General features: G+C 39.9%; 1 protein-coding gene across 2 annotated transcripts in view; it reads left to right on the forward strand.

Annotated features, from left to right (window-relative positions):
• The first annotated feature begins 8,551 nt into the window (after positions 1 to 8,551).
• Positions 8,552 to 25,374, forward strand: part of LOC108440271 (phosphofurin acidic cluster sorting protein 1-like) — a 75,557-nt gene continuing 58,734 nt past the window's right edge. The window contains exon 1 of one of the 2 annotated variants that reach the window (XM_017719062.2): positions 8,552 to 8,945. In XM_017719062.2, the coding sequence (XP_017574551.1) occupies positions 8,797 to 8,945 (149 nt within the window). In that variant the 5' untranslated portion in view covers positions 8,552 to 8,796. The remainder of the gene's footprint in view (positions 8,946 to 25,374) is intronic. The other variant, XM_017719061.2, reaches the window with a different exon arrangement.

A 25,374-nucleotide genomic window follows, 5' to 3' on the forward strand; every position in this document is an offset into this window, starting at 1 on the left:
CTCATGTAGGTTGACTAAAAAAGGAATTAATGCTTTATCCACTGACCGTAAATGCATGTGTGCAAAGTCATCCCTTTGCTCTTTATCCCCCCATCTTTTTTGTAGTCATCATTTTTAACCCACAAACAAGCCTCTAGGTTGGTTGGTCTGTTTTTGGAGGAATGCGTTGTGTGAATGTTAGTTGTCAGGGATCTGTGATGTAATGAAGGTTAATGTGGAAGCAACTCCTTGGGGGATTTGCCCCATGAATGACTTCATCTAATAATTGTACTGGGTCATTCTGATGAAGGCCTCAAAACATGTCCATAAATATGTGTTTATCATTCAAATATAAACACAAATATTTATATAATATTTATATATTGGATTAGACTGACTGTATCTGCTATGTGCAGGTACAGCAAAAAGATGACTTCTTCAGTTTTTTGGCATTTACCTAAAATTGAATCTCAAATGTTTCTCCTTACGTTTATTTATTTAGACAGAAAAGTGTTCGCTGTTGAGTGCCTTGACACTAATGTAGCTATAAGGAAGAAAAGCTGAAACGAACAAGGCGATATACAACTGAAGCAGAAAGAAAAACTTCAGTGAGTGTGAATGTGTTGCAGTAATGGGATAAAAGTGCAAAATACTATATGTTGCTGAATATGTCTGTGTAATTGTTACCATTGAAATATTTTGTTGGACCATATGCACATTGTAAAAAAAGGAGGGGGTATTATTTAGACTTTCATGCTCAAATCTTACTGTTACAGTGATGAGAATTTGGTCACTTCATTTGGAAGATGTCAAAATTACATTTAAAATCAATCAGATTTGCTTTTAATTATTTAACCAAACATCACTGTTTATCAAAAAGGAGTAAACATTGAGTTTTATACTCTATATTCTACTCATTACACTTCAAGCCCAGGTACAGGCACTTAAACTATGATATCCTGGTGGAGACGAATTCAAAAAGCTCTCTCTGTCTTTCTCTTTTAGATTCCCAGCTGTGTTGGGAGTTAGTCATTAGCGTGAGTCTCTCTGCTCTCTCTTTCTCTGTCCCTGTGGGGTGCTGAGTTTATCAGGCTGGTAAATACGACAGCACTCTCGTTATGAGCCTCCAGACAGGCCGCACAGGAGCATCACGCTGGCTTTCCGCTGCCTTGTAAAAGATTTCTGTAACAAGGGTAAACTGAAAAGGACCTAGTTCATTGAGAGGAGCGTGTTTCTGTCCACTTGTCCAGTCCTTACAACGTATCAGTACTACACAGAAGCAGTCCAGAGTCTCGGCCAGACACTAGAATAATTACACTTTAAAAAGGGCATTAAAGGGGAAATTCCATGAAAATACAGTTTAATTGATCTTTACCCCAACGTAGTTGAACAACCAAGACATTTTGGTATCTGACATTGACTTCTTCAGTTTTGCACTGGAACTATGAGGCTGATGTGGCTAATCGTTGCTGTCGGATCAAAACCTCGTATCTCCAAGATAGAAACTTTACACGGGGAAAAAAAAAAAAAAACATACTTTGCTTTTAATGTAAGTCAATGGAACCACACACATTTTTCCACATGGTTTTGTTGGGACAACAACATAATGAAAGTAGTGTAAGTATACGGTTATGTCTAAAAATCATCTGGATAAAATTCACTTCACCAGCCACCGCATGTCATTACCATCATCTATGGCTTTAAGTAGGACTTAATTCAGTGAAAGTCAGAGTAGCAGTCGTAATGTTTCTGTAGATCTCCTTTATAAAGGTGCTAGAATTTGTTCTTAGTGAAAGCCAGGGCCTTAGATAACGACATTTCAATCAAACAGTGAGCCGCTCACCTTTATTGCTGTAATAAGCTTTATGTGTGAGTTGGATTGACTGAATAAACATCTCCTCATTACTTGTGTAAACTCAGTGGAGTGATGCCTACCAGAACAAACACACTGCACCACCCCCCACCACAACCCCCCCCCGCCCTCTCTCTCTCTCTCTCTCTCTCTCTCTCTCTCTCTCTCTCTCTCTCTCTCTCTCTCTCTCTCTCTCTCTCTCTCTCTCTCTCTCTCTCTCTCTCTCTCTCTCTCTCTGCTGACGAACACCATGCATGGAAAATAGCTGGATTGCGCATAAACACTCAGAAGGGACGCTGTACCCTCTCAGAGTTTTCGCCATGAGGGAAGATGCTGATTTCCCTGCTGGAGTGACTTTTTTTTCCTTCCTCTTCAAACACAAAGCTTCATCAGCTCCCTCAGCAGCCCAGCGCTTCTCGTCCCTATAGGCCTGCTCTGCTGCTTAATCCAATACAGAAACAGCCACTAATAGGAGGGCATGAATAAATCAGCCATAATACACTGTAAAATAGGGTGGCGGAGAGCCACCGCACTTTAGTGCTCTCCTGCATTTCACACCTATGCGCCAACTAATCACACCCTGCAGGAGCTGAACAAGGAGTGCTTGTGCTTGTGCTGGAACAGGAAAAAGGGTTTATGGCCTAGAGGCGAACAGCACATCAAGCAAATAAGTAATCACATTTAGCGAGGCAAAAAAAATAATGATATTGAATATTGTATAATTAATAATCAATTAATTTTCCCAATAATAATAATGATGTTTTCTATTTATTTTTAATTTATAAAGCCTTTCTGCTCACAGCCATAAACTAATAGTTAATTAGGCGACTCAGTTTTGTAACAGGTTTATTATATGACATTGGTTGTTGACCCTTCTAATCTTCTGTGCGTGTGTGTGAGAGAGAGAGAGTAGATGTAGTAGACATGTCATATCTGAGGCTGTGTAGCAACCATAATTTAATCCTCATGATTCTAATCTCATAATCTCCGTCAGGAGCTGTGGACTGAGACATCTCGCACAAGCAGGGCAGCCAAAGGCAATCTCATTGTGGCCAAGCTGGTGTCTAAACCCTGTCTGGCTTCACAACAATGAAGGGAAAAGGGTCATTCAAAGGGGTCACATAATGGAAAAAATGAAAGGTTGATATGTTATCTTAACTTCTGAAAGGTGTGCCCTTCACTCCTCAGTGCATGCAGAACATGGACACGTTACATGGGCAATGTTTTTACAGTAGACCCCCAGAAATTCCCATCAATATTTTAGTTTATTTTATTTTTTATTATTATTTTTGGTATGATTCAATGCTCATTTTGCTTGTTTCATTTTAAATTACAAATAAATTCCTCAGGCGTCTTGATCCAGGGGTCTCACTCACAGTGCTATATTTCTTGCAGTTCTTGTAGTTCAGTCTAACCCTGATAACTGATGTAAAGCCTAAATTCTGTATATGATCTGAAAGTAACTCTCACTCAAGCATCTTAAATCCTATTGGAGCGGGATTAGTTTTACTGTAATATGAGTGATTACTGACATGATCTGTGATCTTAATCCTGTCTGAATCTGCAATGTCTCTAGTTTTTATATATTACTGAGCTCCATCAGTAATAGCAGTCCGGTTCACATGGACATCACGGTAATGTAATAAATTGTAGTAGTAGATATCAGCATCTGTGTTTTTTCGCGATCTGAATCAGAAAAAGAAGGACATGACATATCTGAAGGTAATTTTTAAGTTGAATGTGTCCACTTTACTAGCCCAATGCTGTTCTGTCTGGTATTAACTGGAAGTAATTTATCTGTTTTAATCTTAATGCTGAAGGGAATGTCCTGGCTATAATGTTGTGATCTGGGCTATCTGAAGTAGTTCAAACAGATACTTTATGAATCAGCTAGCTGAATCGCTTACAAACCTGCTCTGGTACAACTAATCCAACTCAAATAGGACACCATTATTGTATAGTAATAACCCAGACGTTCTTAGGGGGCAGCTGCAGGGCCTTAAACAGGTGTTTATGTCTCTTATTATATACCATACCAGCACTGACTAGGTCAATTATGCACACTGGTTACAAAAAGCCTGATTAATTCTAAAAGATAAAGAATGATCAGGACTTGTAATATAAACATGGCTTAAAACTCTCATAAAGTACAAGAAAAAAAGAATATGGGCTCTTAAATTTATCTGCAGCAAACCACATTCAAACACAATGTACTGCTAATTAGTATAAGAAAGATTCATGTGTGATATGATTTTCCCCACATGCTAGAATTAGTCAATGCCGGCTCCCACTGTTACTAATGAAAGGTGGCACAAGCCTCCTCTGATGTGTATTGCTAATCTGCATGAAGCCTCAAAGCTTTGTCAACGAGCACTTTGTGTTATATTCTTTTAAGATTTCGTGCTTCTTCTCTTCATCATGTATGAACTTTTGAATGAATTACAGAAAACAGTGTACTCTTCAGTCATAGCTAAAGGAATACTATAGTTTTTTTCCAACTGAACAAAAGTGCAAAAGTTTGGACACCCAGTCAAATTACATGCTTGTTGATTTTCTAATCAAAAATGAGTTAACACAAACTTATTTATGCCATTTTTCTGCACGATTTCTATTTATTTGCTGAGTTTAGCATACAGGGAAAAATATAAAACAAAACCTTTTTCACAGCCACATTTTTTCCAACATGTTCAATGCAGCAAATAAACAACAGCTGCACATTCACATTTGCAGTTCTTTGTTCTCTGTGGGGGTTGTGTTGAGTTTCACGTAGAAAATAAAATAAAATAAAAAAAAACATGTTACTTGACCAGGGATTAATAAAGACTGTATGTCCAAAAGTCTGTAGGCGCTGCCTCAGCCAACGTTTTGTATTAAGCTTATCTGGGAGTGTGATTGAATAAGCCTAAATGCCAGTCAGGCAAGTACAAAGGGACAGGAAATGATATCACTGTGCGTTTGTTGACCTGGATGATTTGTGACTTTGTGTATGTTTTTCCTTCTCGTATTCACTAATCGCCTCAGTGTTCACCCGTTACGTGTGAAGTTAAAGGGAACTGCTTCAGTTTGTTTACAATCCAGCAATTAGCACTGATTTTCCACAGCAACTGTGAGTCCTACACTGGAATGATGACATAATCTAAGAATAAATTCAGGTGGGATGATGTTTCACAGGTGATTCAGTGTGTAAAGTCTGACACACACCTGCTTTAAAACAGAGTTGTTGTAGGATAGCAAGTACAATAAAATTAAGTAAAATAATAATAAATAAAATCTATATTTAGGCAAATCAAGCTCACAAAAATATAGGTTATATGTAAAACATCTATTGATTTATTGCTGTGTATCCATTTATACCAACTTTGCATATACACTGCTCAAAAAAATAAAGGGAACACTCAAATAACACATCCTAGATCTGAATGAAATATTCTCATTGAATACTTTGTTCTGTACAAAGTTGAATGCGCTGACAACAAAATCACACAGAAATCATCAATGGAAATCAAATTTATTAACCAATGGAGGCCTGGATTTGGAGTCACACACAAAATCAAAGTGGAAAAACACACTACAGGCTGATCCAACTTTGATGTAATGTCCTTAAACAAGTCAAAATGAGGCTCAGTATTGTGTCTGGCCTCCACGTGCCTGTATGACCTCCCTACAACGCCTGGGCATGCTCCTGATGAGGTGGCGGATGGTCTCCTGAGGCATCTCCTCCCAGACCTGGACTAAAGCATGGTTGGTGGATGGAGCGAGACATGATGTCCCAGATGTGCTCAATCGGATTCAGGTCTGGGGAACAGGCGGGCCAGTCCATAGCTTCAATGCCTTCATCTTGCAGGAACTGCTGACACACTCCAGCCACATGAGGTCTAGCATTGTCCTGCATTAGGAGGAACCCAGGGCCAACCGCACCAGCATATGGTCTCACAAGGGGTCTGAGGATATCATCCCGGTACCTAATGGCAGTCAGGCTACCTCTGGCGAGCACATGGAGGGCTGTGTGGCCCTCCAAAGAAATGCCACCCCACACCATTACTGACCCACTGCCAAACCGGTCATGCTGAAGGATGTTGCAGGCAGCAGATCGCTCTCCACGGCGTCTCCAGACTCTGTCACGTCTGTCACATGTGCTCAGTGTGAACCTGTTTTCATCTGTGAAGAGCACAGGGCGCCAGTGGTGAATTTGCCAATCCTGGCAAATGCCAAGCGTCCTGCACGGTGTTGGGCTGTGAGCACAACCCCCATCTGTGGACATCGGGCCCTCATATCATCCTCATGGAGTCGGTTTCTAACCGTTTGTGCAGACACATGCACATTTGTGGCCTGCTGGAGGTCATTTTGCAGGGTTCTGGCAGTGCTCCTCCTGTTCCTCCTTGCACAAAGGCAGAGGTAGCGGTCCTGCTGCGGGTTGTTGCCCTCCTACGGCCTCCTCCACGTCTCCTGGTGTACTGGTCGGTCTCCTGGTAGCGCCTCCAGCCTCTGGACACTACGCTGACAGACACAGCAAACCTTCTTGCCACAGCTCACATTGATGTGCCATCCTGGATGAACTGCACTACCTGAGCCACTTGTGTGGGTTGTAGAGTCCGTCTCATGCTACCACGAGTGTGGAAGCACCACCAACATTCAAAAGTGACCAAAACATCAGCCAGAAAGCAGAAAGGTACTGAAGTGGTCTGTGGTCCCCACCTGCAGAACCACTCCTTTATTGAGTGTGTCTTGCTAATTGCCAATAATTTCCACCTGTTGTCTATTCCATTTGCACAACAGCTGTGAAATTGATTGTCAATCAGTGTTGCTTCCTAAGTGGACAGTTTGATTTCACAGAAGTTTGATTTACTTGGAGTTATATTGTGTTGTTTAAGTGTTCCCTTTATTTTTTTGAGCAGTGTATATATATATATATATATATATATATATATATATATATTTATATATATATATATATATATATATATATATATATATATATATGTATGCACATATCATCTCCTTTTCTTTTTCTTTCTTTCCTCTCTCTCTCTCTCTTTTTGCTGTTAATCTCTCTCTTTTTCTCTCCTTTTCTTTCTTTTTCCCTTTTGCTCTCTCTCATTTTGCTCTGTATCTCCAATTTCCATTTATCTCTCTTCCTCTCACCTTTTCTTTCTTTGGCTCTCTCCTTTCTTTTTATTTTTCTCTCACTCTCCCTTTCTGCCTCTGTCTCAGTTTCTCTTTTTCTTTCTTTTGCACGTCTCTTGCTTTTCCTTTCTGTCTCTATCCCTCTTTCATTTTCTGTCTCTCCCTCTCCTTTACTCTTTTTCTGTCTCTCTCTCTTACTCTCCCTTTCTGTGTCTCTCACTCTCCTTTTCTCTCTCTTCCTCTCTCACTCACTCTCCTTCACCCCTTTTCTGTCTCTCTCCCTCTCCATCACTTTTTCTGTCTCTCTTACTCTCCCTTTGTGTCTCTCTCCTTTTGTCTCCCTCCTTCTCTCACTCTCCTTTTCTGTCTCTTTCCCTTTTTGTTTTTCTCACATTCTCTTACTCTTTCCCTTTCTGCTTCACTCTCTCTTCCTCTCCTTTTCTGTCTGCCTGTCTGTCTCTTTCTTTGTCCCTTTCTGTTTGTCTCTCTCCCTCCCTCTCCTTCACTCTTTTTCTGTCTCTCTTTCTCTCCCTCTCTTTTTCTGTGTCTCTCCCCCTTTCTGTCTCTCTTTCTCTCACTCTCTCCTTTTGTCTTTTTCTCTCTATTACTTTTTGTGTCACTCTCTCTCCTTCACTCTTTTTCTATCTCTTTCTTACTCTCTCTCCCTTTTTCTTTCTGTGACTCTCTCTTTCACACTCTCTTACTTTCACTCTCCCTTTTTCTATGTGACTCTCTCCCTTTCTGCCTCTTTCCCTCATTCTGTCTCTCTCTATTACTCTCTCCCTCTCTGTCTCTTTCCGTCATTCTGTCTCTCTCTCTATTACTCTCTCCCTTTCTGTCTCTTTCCATCATTCTCTGTCTCTCTCTCTATTACTCTCTCTCCCTTTCTGTCTTTTTCCCTCATTCTCTGTCTCTCTCTCTCTATTACTCTCTCTCCCTCATTCTCTGTCTCTCTCTCTATTACTCTCTCTCCCTTTCTGTCTCTTTCCGTCATTCTGTCTCTCTCTCTATTACTCTCTCTCTCCCTTTCTGTCTCTTTCTCTCAATTTCTCACTTTCTGTCTTTCTCTCATTCTCTCTATTACTCTCTCCCTTTTTGTGTCGCTCTCTCTCTCTCTCCCTTTCTGCCTTTCTCTTGTTCTCTCTATTACTCTCTCCCTTTCTGTCTCTTTCTCTCATTCTCTCTCTCTATTACACTCTCTCCCTTTTTGTGTCTGTCTCTCTCTCATAACTTTCCCTCTCCTTCTCTTTCTTTCTCTCTCTATTACACTCTCTCCCTTTTTGAGTCTGTCTCTCGTTCTCTCTCTCTCTATTACACTCTCTCCCTTTCTGTCTCTTTCTCTCATTCTCTCTCTCTCTCTCTATTACACTCTCTCCCTTTTTGTGTCTGTCTCTCTCTCATAACTTTCCCTCTCCTTCTCTTTCTCTCTCTATTACACTCTCTCCCTTTTTGTGTCTGTCTCTCTCTCTCATTTTCCCTCTCCTTCTCTCTTTCTTTCTTTCTCTCTCTCTCTCTCTCTCTCTCTCTCTCTCTCTCTCTCTGCAAGCGCGCTGCTGCTGTTTCTCCTCGTCTCTGGTTTGGTTTGTGTGTTAAATTTCCGCTTCCTCCTCCGGCTCCTCCTCCTCTCCCCTCCGGCCCTGCGGACTGTAAACACGGACAGGAGCGTTCAGCGGTCCGTTCACACCTCTGGACGGACGGATGCTTTTGCTCGTCCTGTAGGGGCTTTTTGGAGCTTTCGGAGCAGCTCGGAGCTTCAGGACAACTGCCCCTCTTACCCCACTCTCCCGCCTCACCTCCTTCCCCACCTTCGCCGTCCGTCTGTGTGCTTGAGAAGCTCCAGCATGTCTGAGCGCGGCGGGCTGCCTCGGGCTGGCGGAGCTCCGTCCCCTCAGCCCTCCAAAGCGGTCAACATCAGCTCCAGCCGGCCCGTCCACATGAACCTGTACGCCACCTGGGAGGTGGACCGGTCATCCCCGAGCTGCGTGCCCAGGTAAGACGCCTTTTGGGCGGCTAGAGGTAGAGGGTGAACCCGCTGTTCTTCCTGCCGGATGCATAGCCGTCATGTGCCTGTTTCAGCCACACAGATCTGCTAGTCCGATAAAAACAGCACGTTTACACGGGAACATAACCTGTTTAACCAGGTCTTTCATTTAAAAACAGGGTTAGATGTGTGTTTTTGTGGTAGATCTGTCGCTACGGCTGCCGAACGCTGCATGTTTTAGTCACTAACGGCAGATTATGTGAACGTTAACTACTTCTCCAAAACAAAGAGACAAACTGGGGGTGAATAACACTCGTCCACCTGTGTAACTACATTCTTCACTAAGTCTAAAAACTCAGTTCGACCGGATTGTACACGGTTTCAGTGGGATTTTCCTTGTTGGTTTGAACGCTGCGTGTTTGGGCTAGTTTGGCTAATAACATTAACGTTACACTTAACGTGACTCCGAAACAAAACAAAGGCTGCGTCAAAAACCACTTACCACCACAACTACACGTATTTACTAATAAAAGTGAGGTACTGCTTCTGCCACACTGAGTAGTATGGTAGTAAGCGGATCCAGACGCAGGCGGAGAGAAAGAGTGCACAGCGCAGACAGACACAAAGCCTTCAGACGTGCTAGTCAGTAAAACACGCAGCGTTACAGCTGCGGCTTTAGAGCGTTTTAAACGAGCTGCTCACGTTGAATGAAAACACACGGAGGGCAGTTCAGCACAGCTTGCCCGTTTTCTGACGGGTGGGTTCAGCTGATATGGTGTGAAAAGGCGCACATGCTGTCAGAGGGGACTTCCACTGGGTTTCCAATATCTGCGTTGATGTGAAGTCTTTGAGTGTTTTGGTGTGAAATGGTTCAATGTGACTGTTACAGATTTTACAAAGGTGCTGGTAGGAACCAGAGATGGTGGTAATGCAGATCTAGTCACTTAATCTATGACTCTGTGTGTGTGTGTGTGTGTGTGTGTGTGTGTGTGTGTGTGTATGTGTATGTTTTTCAGGTTTTGCCATAATTTGAAAATGTCTGTCGCACTTTACATTCTAGGTAAATTTCATGATGAATGGACTAAACGAAATGATCTAAAATGACTTGTGTAAAAAGTCTGAAGCTCCATTGACTTACATTAAAAGTAATGACATATATGTGTATGTATGTATGTGTGTGTGTGTGTATGCGTGTATATATTCTTTAGGCCCAAAGCTCTTCATTATGTGAGGCGGGTTTTTGGTCCCTGTCAGTGTCATTAGGACCATTTCACATCAGACCACACTGGTGTACCCTCTTGGGGACAAAGAGTGAGACCCTTTTGTTGTTTGGACATTTTGGCCATTGACTCGTTTCTCAGTGTTGTGTGGGGGTGGCTGGCATGAATGCAACGAATGTGAGGCCTACAGGAGAAAACATGTGAGGAATTGCCTGTTAAGAGCCCAGGCCATGAAACCGTGCTGTTGTGAAGGTTTTCCGTCTTCCAGGTCACTGAATTGTTTAATTATAGTAACTCGGAGTGACTGGACCTGAGGTGTAGTGCTGAAGACATTTTCTGCATGGTGTTGTTTGTTTAGGCTGAAGTTGTGATTTAATCCTGAGGACATCTTCTATCTGCCGTTGTTCTCTTGTTTGGCATGTACTGGGCTATCGGAGCTTTCAGCGGGATGCATTAGACTGCATTAATACCTCTCGCTTCAGTCCCATGTGTCGTTTTGAGGATTGGCATTAATAATGGATTTGAACTTGTTTTTATTTCACACGGACAGACACAGCAACCCTGTAACTCACCCCAGCTGCTTAACTAGAGCTTAATACCGCTTAATGAGAGATACATGACACCTTTGTGTGTGTGTGAAAAAGAGACGCAAGGAGGTGTGTGCACATGGACGGAAAGTGACTGTCTGTTGTTATTTATTGACAAAGGTCTGAAGTGTCTGAATGTTGAATCATTCAGTCACTGTTCCTTTGCTCTGTGTTTGAGAAGCCTGTGGGAAAGAGCATGATATATTTCTGAACACACAAGAAAAGTGTGACTCATCAAGAACCCTTGCCATATCTCACAACACATTTCCTGACTAGTATTGGACGGTGCATAGACTGACCACAATAGCCAATATGCTATCCTCAGATTGCACTGATTTAACAATGGAAACATTATCTGAAATGACCGATCCATGCTCTGTCCAGACATGTGTTTTTTCAAAGCAGCTAAGCCTGTCACTGGCAGGATATGTACCTGTCACTTACCTGCCATGTAAAGAAGTGTGAGTAACAAAATCCTTTATGTTCCTTGTATCTACTATTAAAGTACAAGCCTAAACTGGCCAGCTTGGCTGATTGGCGGTTAACAGGCAAAATAGCTAATGTTTAGTAGCTCCAAACATAAATTACCTGAGATGAGTTTACACCCCTGAGTGTATACACCCTTGGCTTCAGTATGCCTTGTGAGAGATAACAATTATGGTGACATCTACTGGGAATCATTTTTACCCACTACTTTGTGCAGATTTCTTTCAACTGTGCAATGTTTGAGGGGTTTGATTGCATATACAACATGTTTCAAATCCATAACGCATCCACAACATTTGAATGGGATTCAGAGCTGGGTTTGACTAGAGCATTTCATAACCCTCCATTTCTTCCTTTTGAGTCATTCCTTGGTGGATTTACTTGTATGTTTGGGATCTTTGTCCTGTTAGAAGATCCAGTTCTTCAGCTTGAAATGTTACCGAGCACACTCTGGTGTGGAAGAGAATTCATAGTTGACCCTGTGATTTCACATTGCCCTGGTCCTGAGGCAGCAAAGCAGCCTTAAACCATAACCTTTCCACCGTAAGTCTTTACAGTTAGAAATAAAAATCTTCTGATCAAATGTCTTCACCAAACGAGGTTTCTGGTGCAGTAGTTATATATCTCTATCTTTGACTCGCCTGCCCCATGTCTGTCAAAATGATGCAGTCTTTTTCTGATGGTAGTTGCATGCGCTTTGACATCCACAGTGCCAGGAGCTATTTGCAGATCCTGCAATGAAATTTTGGGCTTCTTCAAGAACGGTCTGTTCTTTGGGTTAATTTGCTGGGTTGGCCTGAGTTGGACGTGGTTTTAAATCTTCTCTACTTATAGATGATGTTCAGGACAGATGAAGGATTGATTCCTAATGTTTTGGAAATACTTCTCAAACCTTTTTCCAGGCTTGTGCATCTATAGCCTTCTTTCCGAAGGCCTCAGAGAGCTGCTTTCATCTAAACATGGTGATACCCTAAACTTCTATAGCAAAGAGCAAACCAAACCAGATATCTTTGATGTTTAAAAAAAAAAAAAAGACACGTTCCTCCAAGATATTCTCTAATGATGTTCAGATCATTAGGACATGATTTCAGTTTGACACATTTGGAGAAGTAACCTCCAAGTTACTACCACGTTTTGAGTAGCTATGGCACTTAATCTTGTGTATCAGCTCAAAACTGAGATCTCCACAATTTTCCATTATGTTGAATGGATTTTGCCAGTGTTCTATAAAACTTGTCCACCATAGCCACAGTTGCTATGAAAGAATTTGTGGGTGGAGCATGGATAGGTTGGGGTGGACGATATGACAAAAATATCATATAACAATACTTCAAGACATTTTCATGATACACAGCATCAGGATTTTTATGCTGTGTTAGTAGCACCATAGTAAAAACGGCCAATCTTTAAACCTTGTTTTTTTTTTTTTTTAATCATTTATTCAACTGTTTCATATTGCAAGCACATTTGGACAATAAGAGTGCATCCGTTTCAATAGAAGAATCATGTTTTACACACAAAATACCAAGAACTGAATTGAATCTTCAACTCTCAACCAAAAACTGCACTGAACCTGAAAAGAGCTCCAAAGTGTCTGATTCAAGTTGCAGATTTGATTCCCCAACAGACCGGCTATTCTCTGTTTCCCTGGCATCGATCGGTAAATGAGCAAATCTGTCTTTAGTTGATTGTTGCTGCAAGAATGTTTTGTTATCTGTGAGTAATGATGAGGAGTTATGGCCTCTTTAAACGCTGTGTTATCAGTACAAACATGCCGGCTGGCTGGTGATTCTGTTCATTTGTATCTCTTCTCCTCTGCAGTCGGCGAAGGCTAGTTGTCTCCCTTCCTTTTGTTTGCACTGCAACCAATTTTGGTGCATGGCACAAGTCACGCTCCATTCCCCTTCGTTTGATTGAGAGAGAGAGAGAGAGAGAGAGAGAGAGAGAGAGAGAGAGAGAGAGAGAGAGAGAGAGAGAGAGAGAGAGAGAGAGAGAGAGAGAGAGAGAGAGAGAGAGAGAGAGAGAGAGAGAGAGAGAGAGAGAGAGAGAGAGAGAGAGAGAGAGAGAGAATGTAAGAATGAAGAGATTAGGTGATTAGAGAGGTAGAAAAAAGGGACAGAGATCAAGACAATGGATGGAGCCTTTGAAAGAGAGGAGAGAAGAAATGGCCACAGGTACCACTGAGTGGAGATGGTTAGCCTTTAAAGAGATAGTTTGGCATACATCATATAGCCTGAATTTGGTCCATCCTTTTGTCCATTTTCATAAATAACAGTATGTCATACAGTGCTAGAAACCACATAAGCAAGTCTAGGGTTGGATGATATCGGGAAAATGTAACCGTATGATGCTTCAAGACATTTCTGTGATGTGCAAACCAAAACCATCAGTACATTTACATTTAAAAATGCTATTAAAAATGAAAAATGCAGTAATTTTTATTCAAGTTTCAAATACTGCACTGCGTTAAATTCATTTAAACAGGGCTCTATGATGAATACTAATTTGAGGGCATACGCTTCAATTACTTGTCAGCCTTGTAGCTCCAGTGCCACCCTAAAGGAGCAAACTCGGATACCAAACAAGTTGGCCTGTGTTTGGCTCATCGGAATACTGTGTAAATTTACTTATTTATACTGAACTTTGGCTAATTGCAAATTGCTAATCGCTAATTACTAATCGGCTTAAGATTCCCTGTCATGAGCTGATTCCCACTGCTGGCCTGATTGCACTGGTACTGCTGCTGCTCTCTGATGGGATTTTGCAGTAGAGAAAGCGAGAGACAGTCACTAGCTCGAAGTGTTGCTCAATAGCAGTGCAAGTTGTGGCAGGCTTTACAAGCAGAAGTGCGTGGAGTATGTATTAGAGCAGCAGCATGAGACACACCATTATTCACACAAACACATACACAGGCACACACATACACACAGACCGACAGTGGGGAATGGTGAGAGAAATAGAAAAGGTGAGTGGCTCTGTGACTATGACAAAGTAATTGCCACTGCGGTAAGATCTTGTGAAAGCGAGAAAAAGGCATCTGTATCTGGCACCCAATCAAGATCCCAGGTCCCATCGTCTGCAGACCCGCTCAAACAATGCCTCACAAAAGCTGAGGAGTGGTTTCACTGCAAGGCAGTGCGGACTGCGTCTTAAAGCACAGTGGAACATTTGGAATCCAATAATGTGTTATTCAAATATTGAAAAAAATAGACATTTTAGTTTGTTTAAAGCAAAATTTTTATAAAGAACCATATGTAGGAGGCCTTCTGTTCTAGAGCTGCACCATTTTAACATGGAAAGAACCATTTAAACATTCCCATGGTTCTTTAAGCACCCACGGTTCTTTGTCTTTATCTTTGTCTTCAGTAATTTACTGAAGCGTTTTAGGGGTGATGCAGACAGATGGATAGAAACAGTATTAATCCTGTTATAAATTGGTGCCGAGTGTAACGATTTATATACAGTATTGAGAAATCAGAATGAAACCGTGCCGGCTGTACACCCTTCACTCTTTTATGACCGTCTCTTCTTTACCATCTTATGTGGGTGCTACTGTCAGTGATTGAGTCATAGACATGCTGGATAAGGTTTTACATGAAGCTTGTAGGCTTTAAAAGATCATGGTGGCATTCCTGTGCCTTTATGTATTTTTATATAAAATTTGTGTTTTTCTGACCTGAACCAATCTGTTTTATGTAATTAGATCTCTGTCGAATAAAGACATCTTAACGTATAAAACTCAGAGCAGTCAAATCAGAATTGAAACTTTGAACCTAAAATGTGTAGCCAGTGTTATCACATGTCTAATTTTATATCACCAAATAACAGATACAAATATAGCCTATGTTCAAGCTACACTATGTAATATTTGAGAATTTTGGAGTATGTAATTGTATAGAACATACACAACATTTTGTCCTATCCCTTTGCTAAGCAGATGAATCTGTTGATTGTAAACGTGCTGAATGGGAATTTAAAGAGAATTCAGAACTCAGAACTTGGTGAAGAGCATGTCGTCTGTGCATATAAGTGAATTATGTTCTGTTGTCATAATGCCATTGAGCTGCACTCTCTTTTTGAGCCTGTGTGATTTTATACGCAAAGCAATAATATGGTCCGAAAAAGCTTTTAAATTATTATTTAATTTTAGCAATTTAGTCTGGTTTCTGAGTAATGGCTGCTTCTTTTAAATTAAAAAAACTTTTATAATGAAGCTTTTAAGGGCCCACATCCTATAGTTTTTTTTTTCATGCATTTTATTTTTTTCCTTTGAGATCCACTTATAACATTTTGTGTGGTTTTGTGTAACACAAATGGTCATCATAGCTCTTTTTATCCCTCAGATCCTGTAGGTTGCTTTTATTACTGTTCCTTAAGGACAGATATGAGACAAATGAACTGTTCTAAACTACTGCCGGCTAAACAGTTGGGTATATTTGTATAAAATAGTTGATTCTTGTGACATAGATCCAGCATAGATTCAAAAAAGGCTGTTCTTGCAGCCTAGATTTCATGTACGAGCTATATAGGCTTGAGAGTAAATAGTGTTTTTGAAGCTTTAACAATGTTTTAGCATCACTTCAACCTCCTTTGTTTAAAAAGAAAAGTGAGGGAAATGTTTTTCCTAATATGGGCCTCTTAAGAAGATTTATGCATTATTCAGAACGTACAAGAGACATAAACAACACGATGGGTTTACACAGGCATGCTTGAATGACAGTTAATGTTTACATATGCTGTAAACCATGACAGTTACTGTACTCATTTGTTTAACTAACTAATGCAAATCTATGTACTGTTTCTTGTGTAATCCAGATCAGTGCTATAGGAGAAGCCGTACAAACTGAACAGTCTTATGCCTCCCAGCATTCTTAGCAGTTTTATTGGCTTCTATTAATCACCTCTTTATTTTTCATTAGTTCTCTTCACATTGTGTTATTTTTGTATCATAGCATATTCTCATACTAAAATATCAAGTTTCTGTGCGTTTTATGTATTTTTGTTATTGTTATCATATTACCGTGATGCTGTTTTGTATTCAGGTTTGTCAGTCTGTATCCAGAAATGCTATTAGTTGGGGAATACCAGTACAGAATGGAAGTGAGCCATTTGATTCCTCAGAAATGGTTCACTGTTGTCTTTTTCATTTCTTCATCACTGTATGGAAAAAAAATAAGTATACAGCCATTGACTATGCAGCCATTTGTCAATTATAGTATGAAACAAACCATTTAAAGTAATGGCATCGTTCCCTAGATACCAATGCGTTGCGCACAGATGAATATTTGCAGCAAAATACAATTAAATGAGAGGTTAACCTCACTATGCTGATTCAGGTAAACCAAAATGAGAATAATCTCACACAGACTACACGTTTGGCGAGTGGTATTTGGTTCATTTCTGGCCAATTCCAGGTTGTTTAGGTGTTTTCCTGTCACAGCTGTCGACTGAAAAGCTGCTCAGCCCTGATGACTGTTTGGAATTTAGTGTAGTCTCATCTTCAGAGTCTTCTCAGCCAAATTGGCTGTCGCTCAAATGTGATCTTGAAAGTATCCATTTTCTGTTTGTGGCAAAGTAAGAAGTAACGTTCACCTTCGGATTATCCAGGGTGTGTTGAAGGGAGAGTTATGCAGGAGGTATCGAAGTGATGTGCACAAAATGTTTGGCATTTTTTTCAGCTTCTCTCACTGCTTTCATGCCTTGCGGAAGGTATGGGGAAATTCCCATGACGCAAGCAGTCGAGATTTTTCCTTTTCTTTCTGGGAACATTTGTCTTGCTTCAATTAAGTTATTGGCTATAGGTGCTTTTGTCCCGCGGTCGTTGTTTGGTCTTTTCACTGAACTGATTAAAATGGATTTTCAGTTTCATTTTCTTCGGGTTCCTCTAGACTTCTAGTTCCCTTTCTCTCTCACACACGCACACTGTCACTCTCACTGTAGTTAAGCCAAAGCCTCTGACATCTTTTTTTCCTTCCAGGAGACTTTTCTTTTGTTTTCACCTGGAAAGTGACACGGAAAAGAATAAAAATATCCCTGCTGCCCGTTGAGAAACTTCAGATGCTTGCAGTTGAACTTTGAGGATATTTTAAACTCTCTGCAGTGCTGAGGTCTTGGTAATACTTTCATTTTTATTTTGAGCATTTCATGGATGCTTCTTACTGGAAACACTTGTGTCAACCATAAACAGTCGTATGCATGTGTTTATGCCTGCACATGACACGATGACCTGTTTCCATGCACAAAAAATGCAATACTGTAATGTTTTTCTCAATGGACTACCAACAAACACCTCTTCCGAAAATGTTCCAGTTATTTCTCTAATTCATGTAGACTGGAATTCAAATCTGTTTTTTCTACCAATACTTTTCACAAATCCTGAAAAGCAGAAAATCTGTGACTGAAAGCAGAACAAATCCCAGGTTCTGCTTTCAGTCACATTCATATTCATGAGATTCAGCTGTTGTTCGCATACTGATAGACTGCATACTGAAAACATCCACAAGTGTTTCTGTCCATCCTTCCACTGTGAGAAGGCAACTGGGTCTGAAAGGATGTGCAGTGGTCAAGTCATGACTAAGAAAAGAAAAAGAAGCAGCTGCTGTTCTGAGTAGACTGGACTGACCACCCCTGAGACCACACCTCAACATCACTGAATGTGTTTGGGATTGCTTTTACTAACAGAAGCAGAAAATGCAACCAACTTGTAAGACTTTTCTTTGAAAAACTGGAAGCATGTCTCCTGAATAGAATGGAAGCTGTAATAAAGAGAGGACGGACTAAATACTAAAAATTTTGATATGCTGTTTAGTTGTCAAGGCTCCTGTATAGTTTTTTGTCACATATGCTTTGTTTTTCACTTAAAAATGGGAAATTGTCCATTTTGACTGGAAATTAAATAAATAAACGGTGGTTTCTCACGTTTGTATGACAAATGGTGCACATGCAGTTGTGCAGGGAACTGTGGGATTTTAAGTTCAAATAGCATTTTCTTTCAGAATTAAGTGTTACTGTAGAGAAGTAACAATGCAAAACTAATCTCTCTGGTGAACATCATAGTATTATGAAAAGCAAGCAGTCACTCGGTTGTGTAAACAGGAAACAGGAAATATTTTTATTTTATGGCACAGCTATAAAATGTCTTTCACCAGAATTGCTCCCAGATGCACTGAAAGTCTGCAGGACACAGCATGCATTGCACTGAGGCCTTATGTGTTGATGGCAATGTGAAAGACTGAAGGCAGTGAATAGCTGTTCTGGCATATTTTGAATTTTTGTTCCTCTGCTGTGGTTTTGTGTGTGTGTGTGTGTGTGTGTGTGTAACGTGCCTGACATCAGTATGATCATGGTGGACATCTGTCATTTTCCTTACAAAAGGGTCAGTGAAGAACTACAGAAAGACCCTTTGGGCTTAGTGTTAGTACTGAGGAGAGAGTAAATGAAGCTCTGTGGACACATGGGCTCTCTCACACATCGCTGATTCTCCGAGACGCTACCAAACACAGTCACTTTGACTAATGAAGTCTATTCTTTACATGTTCTACAGAATTATATACTGGGATTTTTTTCTCTCTGATATTTGATCCAGTATTTTCTGCTGTCTCACTAACAGTACTCAGTACTGGATTGGTGCCATCATTCACAACTCACGATAGTACCTAATGGTTATCAGGGCTACACAATATACAGTTTGTTATGACAACCTGGGCTTTAACAATACTGATATTGTAAAAGGCCACAGTATGTAAATGAGCCTCCAACCAGTCCCTAAATATTCTACTGTGTGCTTTGAGTATCCTGACCAATCACAGATGTTGCAGATGAGCATCAGTGGGAATTAAGTTATCAGCGAAGTTCAGTTTGATCCTAATAGGACTGTATAGATTAGACAATGACAACGTTGACAATATTGATGTAAATACGTTTCATTTTTCATGCATCACTGACTTTTAAATAAGGTGCTTTTTACAGTCACAGCATTTAGCAGATGCTGTTATCCAGAGCAATTTATAAGAAGTGCTTTGTCCATCTAGAGAAAGATCTTTGCTAGTTACCAGTAGGTTAGAAACAAAAGAAAGACAGTCCTGAGCTCAGATACTGCTGGAAACAAAAAGTCACTGTTGATATCCAGAGAAAAGGAACAGAGTTGAACATAGAAATCTGTTCAATACACTACACCACAGTACACTACACCACAGTACACTACACCACAATAAACTACAATATAAATATAAGTGCAGCATGAAATATTGCAATCAATGCAATATATAGATAGATTTGGATAGATTGTAATACACCACAGGAATTGTGGGGTTGATATGGCTTCAATCATTTATACTATGAAAGAAGATGTTTTTTGTTGCCCAGACTGGACCTTGAATGATGACTGCAGAAAATAAAAAGAATTGTCAGTTAACTTAAAAATAATATCGATGATAAGTTGATAGTTAACAAGTTCTTTGATTATACACATAATTGCTGGCAGTAAACAGAATAGCACCAGCATATAAACGGACCCACCCTTTACTGGACCTGAAAGCTGAAGCTATTATGCCCCTTACTTTGTCTTCTAAACTCCTACTACCCCAGTTTACAAGCAGGTCACTAAACTAGATATGAAGTTTCAGGCGATTGGCTCACTGTATGCTGCTGTTTTCTGTAGTGATAGCCCATTTCTGTCTCTCCCACTTACTGCTGGCCTTTGTGAAGATGCTAGAGTTGCCAGGCCTGATGTGCAGCTTTTTAAGCGTTTGGGATGGGTGTCCTTAATGATGGAGCACTTCCTTCCATCCTTATTTACATCATTTTTTCCCCCTCTCCTTTCACACAGGTCATTAATTCTGTCTCCTTTGTTTTATTATTCATTTTATATTGTATTTTTCAATCCTTCCACCCTCAAATATTCTCTTCCACTTGAAGCAAGCACCACTAAATTGATTAGCACTAACTCAGTAAAGTAATGAAACATTTACAGGTTTCTGACTGCTCAAAAAGCTAATGAAAAGTTTGCTTTCAAGCTTTATTTTCCAGGAAGAAAAAAGCAGAAGTTGCTTTAAAACTGCAAAATACCACTTCAAACAAAGCAAATTATTTGTTAAAGGGCCCATATCATGAAAAAACAAATTGTCCTCACTGTTACAAATAAGACTTTGATGGAATACACACTATGGCCAGAAGTATGTGGACATCATTTCTTATTATTATGTTACATTATTTCAGCCTCACCCATTGCTAACGGGTGTATAAAATCAAGCACATAGCCTTGCAATCTGATGAGCTCAGTGACTTTAAACATAGCACTTTCATGTGACTGGACCTTGGCCACAAGAAATTTGCCTATGTGAAATTTCTGCTCTGCTAGATCTGCCCTGGTCAACCGTAAATTATTATGAAATTGAATCACAAACTCTCACAGCAGGGTTGCCGAGACCTGAAGCACATAGCATGTAAAAACACCTATCCTCTCCTGCTTGACCAGCTACAGAGTTCCAAATTGCCTCTGAACTGTGCTTCGTTACCTTCATTCATGAGTTTTCATGGCTGAGCTGCTGCACACAAGCCTAAGATCTAAGAGGGGTGTAAACCATGCTGCCACTGTAGAGTCTATGAACAGTGATGAGTCACACTTCGCTGTCTGATGGATGAATCTGCGTTTAGAGGATGCCAAGAGAACGCTACTTGTCAGAATGCATATCACCAACACTTAAATTTGGTGGAGGAAGAATAATGGTCTGGGATTGTCTTTTTATTCTTATTTTTTTATTTTTTGGCATTGGGCTCTTTGCTTTAGTTCCAGTGAAGGGTGATGTTGCTGAGTTTGGTGTGGAGGAACTCCAGTGACCTGAGTGCTGCTCTCAACCCCACTAAACTGTGGGCTGAACTGGACTGTTGATTGCCTGACGTCATGAGATTGTTTGGCTGAATGGGCACAAATTTCCACAGGCACGTTCAAAGATCTTGTGCAAAGCCTTCTCAGAGGAGTAGAGGCTGTTCTAGCTGCAAAAGGTGGCAAACTCCATATTAATGCACATAATTGTGAACAACAATGTCCAACAGGTCATATAAATGTGATTGTCATGTGTCCACAAACTTTTGGCCTGTGTAGATAGTGTAGATAGATAGATAGACAGACAGAGAGGTACGACTTTATTGATCCAGAGGAAAACTGCAGTCTTACAGTAGCAAGACACATAATTGCGCATAAACTTACATATATTAAGCAGAAATGAAAGACATGAATTAGAATACAATATGAAAGAATAGGATTAGAAGTACATCTGTTAGCATTATTTAAAACAGATTTATCGCATTTATAAGAGAGGAGGAGGGCATATAAATGTTGCATATAAGAAGTTTCTGATTGCACCATTCACTCTGCAGTCCATGTGGTCCATATATGAAAATAATCTGCAAAACAACTCGTTTTTTAAATCATTGTTTTATGATGTCATAGAATCACCACATTTACATGTATGTACCTTTTCAACTGACAGAAGCCCTGCCCATCCATGCTGAAGTTTAAAGGAGTGCCTGGATTGCCGTTTGAATAAGGACAATGTATTAGGATGCAGATCATTTACAACAACAAAAGGCACAACAACAAAATGAGTTTGTTTAATTCTAAGGGACGCACAACATTAATCAGCACATGCAATAGTAATCTTGCAGCACCCTGACCTACTAACACACTGACTTTCCTGCTTCTGAATTTTTAACAATAATAAAATATTACTTGTAGTGTGACTGATTCCCAAAGAATCGCTGACATTGCAGAGGTTTTAAATGAGTTGGCCAGAGCACAGAGTCTCTCTTCTTTTTCTCATTCAGTCTTTTTCATTATTTCTTTGCTTTTGTTCAGTCCAGTCCAATAAATTATTATGGTCCCGCTGACCTGCACTGAAGCAGCAGGGTCTGTCTCTGCTTTACCTTGCATCACTTCCTCAGGAGGAGGCGTGTTATTTCAGTTTCACCAGAATCGCAGTTGATTGGCTGAGGAACATGTCAGTCATTGCTATATCTACTCATAGTTGGAAATCTTGAAGCATTCTCAAAATATGTCAGTCTTGCACTTTCTGTGAATGCACAAGCAAGTGTCATTGTGGAATAATTGTCTCAGTCCTTGTTGTCATGGTTGTAAGTGGAGTCTGTGAGTCTCAGATGAAAGCTTGGGCCAGGTCAGGACCGAGATTGTGACATCATGATGAAGATGATGTCACTGTCTTAATACAGTATCACTCTGATCCCACTTGGCTTTTGCTGATAGGGCTGTAAAAAGCCTAAATCTATAGGTGAGAGCGATTCAGCTGCATACATATTTGACTTTTGTAATCAGTTATAAGTAATTGTGTTAATATTGGTTATACTAAAGTCAGTGCTTAGTTTTTGGTTATTTTTCAAGCAAAGATAAAAAAAGAAAGATACATTTTTAAAATATTTAATCTATATGAGGTACATTTGTGTTTCTAAGTGTTGACACTGGGCTAACAGTGGTGATTTATTAACTATTTATAAAACTGAACATGATCTCATCCTCCTAATACAGTACCACTCCAGTCCCTCTTTAGTCCCTCCCTAGATGAACTGAACTGTTTGTGAACTGGTCATAAAAATGTATCGATCTGAAGATGATGACTGCATATGTTTTGTAGTTTTGTAATTCATAATTATGATTGTAATTATATGTACTATAATAAATAAGTATATGCCTGTTTTTAATTCAGAAAAAAATCAATGTAATGGTTCAGTGCCTTTACTATACATTTGTGTGTTCAGAGTATTTTGATTATGATAATCATTTCGAATCAAATCAACTTGTGATGTCAGAGATTTATACCCCTATGAGCTGCCTTTGTAAAGAAATGGCTTATGGACCTAGTATGCATGTTATTGTGCACAGGATGTTGCTGTTCTAAGGCATGCTCTACTCCCCTCTTGTCTTGCCACAGCTTGCACTGACATTGAGCAAGACATAGTGATTCTCTCCCTCTCTGTGCATCCGTGTTGCAAAACCCTCATCAAAAGGCGGTGGCAGTAGCAGTGCAATCAGGTCAGCAGTGAGAAATAGGACTACACAAAAGATTTTAATTGTTCCCGTGATCTTGGCCTTTGTGATCGCAGAAGACTGCAGTATGTAAATGAGAGGCACTGAAGTGGCATTCAAGTGAGACCATGTGCTCAACATTTTAAACTGGTTTGCATTTAAAGAGTAAGATTTTCCACATTCCAGCCAAGTGTGTCATTATACGGCAATGTTTATTGCAGACACTTTGTAATTCACTTTGCAAGTAGCTTTTGTTTAACTGGTTGCCTTTGTAAATGCTGATTTCTGCCAGCATGTTAATTTGATTTTCATTGTTGTATTGACACCAAGTTAATAGTAAACAATAAAATTTTATAGCTGCTCGTAACAGACATGCAGGTAACGTTCTTTACTTTGGACGTTGACTCCTTCAGTGAAAGAATTAACTCAAAGTGTCTGAATATTAATGTCCAACCTATTCATGTGAGGACACAATGGGGTCCAGGTCTTTTGTCAGAAAGCCTGTTAATGTAAACTAAAATGAGTGTGAATCAATCACTAACACAGAAATCTGATCTTTGCAATATGTAACATGTACATGGCTCTTTTGCAGTGCCCTGTTCATCAGACATCTGTATGTGAAACAGCAGCTGCCAAAACAATAGGGACTTCACATTTCACAATTTCTTGACCGATACAGTGACCAGAAACAAATGTGTGTGACCTGGCAGGTAAAATAGTCAAGCCCTATTCAGATTTGATTGCTTTTTCAATCTCCTCAGTGATAAAACCCTTGTACTATAGGATAAGGGAGTTTGTAGTGGATTGTATTTTCTACTAACCCAGATGTTTATTTTTAAAGTCAATGATATTGTGCATATGTACATGTAAAGTCATGTTTTATAGCTGTAGCTGCCATTATAGTCGTAGGTGGAATAGCCTAAACCCATAATCAAATAAAAGTATCAGTATCTGGGTAAAATAATGACTCAAGTCAAAGTAACAGTACCCAAAAACCAACTTGAAGCAAAGTACAAAAGTATTGGGTCGAAAAACTACTTAAATACTGAGTAAATTGTAGGACTGCAGTGGAACTTCAGCCTGTATCAGCTTAGGACCTGAAGGTTTTGATAGGTTTTGTTTTTCTCTCTTTGGGATTCTTTTGGTCTAAAAGAAAATGCTGAAGCTCCAAAGTCAGAGGTGTCACAAATCTTAAAGCAGTACAGATGCTGTCTCTAACAAACCATAATGAAATTAACACCAGAAAGGAAGTAATAATTAAAATGAATGGCTAAAATATGTGAACTGCGTAAAAAGCAGATGTACTTCTATACAGTAAACGTGGGAAAGGCATGATGATTTGAAAATAGTCAGGTAAGTACAGATTCATCAATATTTTTACTAAAGTACAAAGTTACCACCCATTTCCGATAATGGCCTGTGGGATCTCACTTTTGTGTCTAAATTTTATTTTCTCCTACTAATAGTTTCCTCACAGGTATAGAATGGAGACAAAGTACTACCACCAGGACTAAGAAAATGGTTGGGAAACTCTTCTACACTATCCATCCTTTTGTAATTCGGATAGCGTTCAATATGGATATGCATGCAAGAAGACTATATATGGCAATGAGCAACTGTTAAAAATGCATGATGTCATCTACCTGAAAAATCATGGAAAAGTGTATCCAAGACTAAAATTATCAGATCATGATGCTCTGGTGAAGAGCAGTAGATAATTCAGGAGGTGGCAGAAAAAAACAGACAAGGCTGATCAAGATGTAATAAAATCACAGGGTAGCACCTGTGAAAGAGATAATTACTCCAGAACCATATAAATGCAAATTTATTTCTGTCTGAATAGGGCTTAATACAGAGCAGTGGTTAACCTCTAAAACAAACTCTATAAATAAAATGAAGGATTCACCAATAGGTTTATAATATATTGTAAGTTATATCATAATCACAATATGTACCCACGTAATCCCAATACTCAATTCCGTCCAGGTCGTGCAGTCCTGGTCTGGGATTCTTAAAGCTTTTGCCCATGGCCATTTCTGTTTTTTATTTTTGTCTCCTTTTCTGTCTTTCTTTCTGTCTTTCTTTCTCTCTCTCTCTCTTTCTAAGCC

Source organism: Pygocentrus nattereri, chromosome 2, assembly GCF_015220715.1.
Source record: "Pygocentrus nattereri isolate fPygNat1 chromosome 2, fPygNat1.pri, whole genome shotgun sequence".
Classification (NCBI taxonomy): Eukaryota; Metazoa; Chordata; class Actinopteri; order Characiformes; family Serrasalmidae; genus Pygocentrus; species Pygocentrus nattereri.